This window comes from Protopterus annectens, chromosome 17.part0 (genome assembly GCF_019279795.1).
Source record: "Protopterus annectens isolate FY-2018-M chromosome 17.part0, PAN1.0, whole genome shotgun sequence".
Classification (NCBI taxonomy): Eukaryota; Metazoa; Chordata; order Ceratodontiformes; family Protopteridae; genus Protopterus; species Protopterus annectens.
In genome coordinates, this window is record NC_056751.1 from 708,903,818 (window position 1) to 708,908,208 (window position 4,391).

At 40.3% G+C, this 4,391-nt stretch overlaps 1 protein-coding gene across 1 annotated transcript; it reads right to left on the minus strand.

Moving 5' to 3' along the window:
- Window positions 1–219: 219 nt before the first annotated feature.
- KCNJ10 (potassium inwardly rectifying channel subfamily J member 10) lies at window positions 220–3,111 on the minus strand. Its single transcript, XM_044059701.1, has one exon. It carries the CDS (start codon window positions 3,050–3,052, stop codon window positions 1,916–1,918), a length of 1,137 nt encoding a protein of 378 aa, XP_043915636.1. The 5' UTR covers window positions 3,053–3,111; the 3' UTR covers window positions 220–1,915.
- Between the last annotated feature and the right edge of the window lie 1,280 nt (window positions 3,112–4,391).

Here is a 4,391-nt window from a genome sequence, read left to right on the forward strand (position 1 = left end):
ATGGATGCACTGGAATAACATGCAAACACCACACTCCTGCCAAAAAACAAACAAGGAAACCAAACACTGTTGCACGACCATGACATTCTGTACTGTATGCCCAGTGGAATTATTGTATAATGAAACATAATGTTATTTCACAAGGTACTTCCCAAAATTTGTAAAGGGACATATATTTAATATGCAAGTAATATAAACTTTAAAATCTAAGGCACGTGATTACAGAAAACATTTTATTATAGGATTTCAGAGACTATTTAAAACTGAATTTGAGCTATTTTATTCTGCTACAAGTTAAATTACATTCTGTACCCAGTCTGTGTATGTCTGTACTTGAATTTTCAGTCCATTCTTTCAGCAGGTTGCGACAGATGTTTCAAGCTTCACTATACCTTGTACTTCCTGTGTGATGAAACAATTGTATATTACATGGAACATACGCCTAAGACATGACAATATATTACGGATTTACCATTTGTTACAGTGCTGCAGTGTAGATTGTCCACAGAGAGTGGTTAGAACAGTCCTTAAGCCTTGCTTCTGAAAGCTCAAAAGTTTGTGTTTTATAGTCCACAACAGTCCTCCATGTTTACATTAGCAGCATTATGCAGATATAACCCTAGACCCATTGCGTGCAACAAAAATGTCTGTCAGTGAGATTTCCAGTTTCCATCTTCTGAAGTAGGCACATGAGCATCGCCATTTTAAGATTTCCAGTTTCCATCTTCTAAAGTAGGTACATGAGCACCACCATTTTAAGATTTCCAGTTTCCATCTCCTCAAGTAGGCACATGAGCATCACCGTTTTAAGATTTCCAGTTTCCATCTTCTGAAGTAGGCACATGAGCATCGCCGTTTTAAGATTTCCAGTTTCCATCTCCTGAAGTAGGTACATGAGCATCGCCATTTTAAGATTTCCAGCTTCCATCTCCTCAAGTAGGCACATGAGCATCGCCGTTTTAAGATTTCCAGTTTCCATCTTCTGAAGTAGGCACATGAGCATCGCCATTTTAAGATTTCCAGCTTCCATCTCCTCAAGTAGGCACATGAGCATCGCCGTTTTAAGATTTCCAGTTTTCATCTTCTGAAGTAGGCACATGAGCATCGCCGTTTTAAGATTTCCAGTTTCCATCTTCTGAAGTAAGTACATGAGCATCGCCATTTTAAGATTTCCAGTTTCCATCTTCTGAAGTAGGTACATGAGCATTGTCATTCTAAGTACCACTTTTGATTGGTTAGGCAGTATAAAAAAATCTGAATCTGCAGTCCCTTTGAAACTGGTTAAAGGTAATAAAATCAAGTGGAGTAACAATGTATAACTATTCTGAAAACAAAATGCAATTATAGCTTGAGCCTAATCATTCCGATACTGCTATTTTAGACTTCATACTTCAAAAGAACTGATAAAACTATATTACATTCCAGTACTAAAGTATTGTCTCAGGTTTTGTAGTCTGCAAAATGTGAATGAAGCAGAAGTTCTACGACCAGCCCATTTGGTAAAACCATATTAAGGTTTTACAGAACATGCAATTGTAAGATATTAGTGTAACATTGATAGTTAATGTGACTGTTGTCCCTTCTTAGAAGCCTTACTTTTTAAGGCTTGTAATGCATTCTTATCGTAAATAATGAGTCTGTTTAATTTCACAGTGCTCAGCTGTTTTAACTTTGTTCAACCAGTGTATTTACAGTAGTCCCCCAGAGCTACGTAAACCACAAAGTTGGCCTTGTTTGACTATGTGATCGTTGTAAAGTCAGACTAAATGAAAGTCATTGTCACAGGAATAAATCATTATAATGGCTTCAGATAGCTTGATTATATTTAGAAAAAAATCCCTAGTGCTGGTTAAATGCACAGGCTGTAAAATACAGTGTTGAACTGTTCCTTTTTTCTTTCTGTCCTATTCTGACATCAAACATTGCTGATGCGCACACTTACTGGGCTACTTTCTTTGTCTGCTTTCTCACGGTAGGACTCTTCTAGTTTCATCTTTTCAGGGTCTCCATATTTGTTGTTCTCATGAAGACAGCAGGGGCTGGAGATCTTCACCACTTGATCAAAATAGTTGAAGTCAGCCACATATTTGCCACTTGGAGAGAGTGAGATTACTGGTGTGAATTCATAACCCCAAAGAATTTCCTCAGGAAGGTAGGAAGTCCTTACTTGGCAGGTGGCACTAGTCGATTCCACAGTTGCAAGTAAGATCACTACCAGTTCTACATCCGTATCTGGTGAACGAATGTTCATGTCTCGGAATGGGCTGAGTTCATCGATAACATGATAGAAAGTCAAAGGGAGGATGAGGAAGGGGCTATCAGAGGATGTGTCAACTTGAAAGTCAACATTGGTTTGGTTCAGTTTGATGGTCTCACCTTCCTTTGTCACGTACGTCTGAAGGAGCTTTCCTGTGACCTGGCAACCAATTAAGAGGCTTTTGCGCATGTTTGCAACTCGGATCATGAGGCAAAGTTTGCCATCACGATGGGCCACCACAGCATTGTGACTGAATTTCACTGTCTCTGCTCGCTTTTTTGGTCGAGCGATTTTTGCTAGAAATGTGCCTGTGATGAAGATCTCCATGATAGATGTGAGCACCAGCTGAGTGATGAGGAGGACAATGGCAAATGGGCACTCTTCACTTATATAACGAAAGCCATAGCCAATGGTGGTCTGTGATTCCAGGGAGAATAGGAAGGCACCTGTTAAGGTATGGACCTGCATTACACAAGGGGTATGGTTGCTTGGAGGTTCAAACTCCAGGAGATCTCCATGGATCATTGCAATTAAGTACCAGATAACACCAAAGACAAACCAAGTGCCTGCAAAGGTGGCAGAAAAGAGAACAAGCTTGTATCGCCATTGCATATCAATGAAAGTTGTCCAGATATCCTTGAGGTAAAGGTAACTCTTATCGCTAATGTGGTCCATCCGTACATTGCTGCGTCCATCCTTGGTCATGACTCTTCGCCTGTGGAGCCCAGCAACAATTAATGGATGACTGTCTGTCTGGGTGGTTTGACTGTAGTATACTTTCATTGGAGACGACATCTTGATTCAGGTAGCAATGTGTCAAGTGATTGTAGATAGTGGGATGAGAATCTGAAATTTCACAGAGAGAGAGAGAAATTATGCATGGAAACATTTTAATTTTTCAAATATTCTAAAAGTAATGGATAAAAGAAATACTTTAAGTTCTTCCATTTCTTATTCTTTATTTTTCTGAACAGGAATTCCTTTGGGATAGCATAGCAACATGATACCAAGGTTGCTGGAGGGGCTTGGTCTATTAGGGACCTGATTACCTGAAACATGATGTCTTATGGTGAGACTGCATAAGAGAGGAGGGATAAGACACTAATTATAAGGTCACTAGATACTAAAGAGCTCAATAGCTGCATCAAGCCAGCAATGAAGTTTAAGGCTACATGGGTCAGTAATGAGGACAAAGCCAGCAATGACGTTTAAGGCTACATGGGTCAGTAATGAGGACAAAGCCAGCAATGAAGTTTAAGGCTACATGGGTCAGTAATGAGGACAAAGCCAGCAATAAAGTTTAAGGCTACATGGGTCAGTAATGAGGACAAAGCCAGCAATGAAGTTTAAGGCTACATGGGTCAGTAATGAGGACAAAGCCAGCAATGAAGTTAAAGGCTACATGGGTCAGTAATGAGGACAAAGCCAGCAATGAAGTTTAAGGCTACATGGGTCAGTAATGAGGACAAAGCCAGCAATGAAGTTTAAGGCTACATGGGTCAGTAATGAGGACAAAGCCAGCAATGACGTTTAAGGCTACATGGGTCAGTAATGAGGACAAAGCCAGCAATAATGTTTAAGGCTACATGGGTCAGTAATGAGGACAAAGCCAGCAATGAAGTTTAAGGCTACATGGGTCAGTAATGAGGACAAAGCCAGTAATGAAGTTTAAGGCTACATGGGTCAGTAATGAGGACAAAGCCAGCAATGAAGTTTATGGCTACATGGGTCAGTAATGAGGACAAAGCCAGCAATGAAGTTTAAGGCTACATGGGTCAATAATGTGGACAGAGCCAGCAATGAAGTTTAAGGCTACATAGGTCAGTAATGAGGACAGAGCCAGCAATGTAGTTTAAGGTTGCATGAGTCAGTAATGAGGACAAAGCCAGCAATGAAGTTTAAGGCTACATGGGTCAGTAATGAGGACAAAGCCAGCAATGAAGTTTAAGGCTACATGGGTCAGTAATGAGGACAAAGCCAGCAATGAAGTTTAAGGCTACATGGGTCAGTAATGAGGACAAAGCCAGCAATGACATTTAAGGCTATATGGGTCAGTAATGAGGACAAAGCCAGCAATGAAGTTTAAGGCTACAAGGGTCGGTAATGAGGACAAAGCCAGCAATGAAGTTTAAGG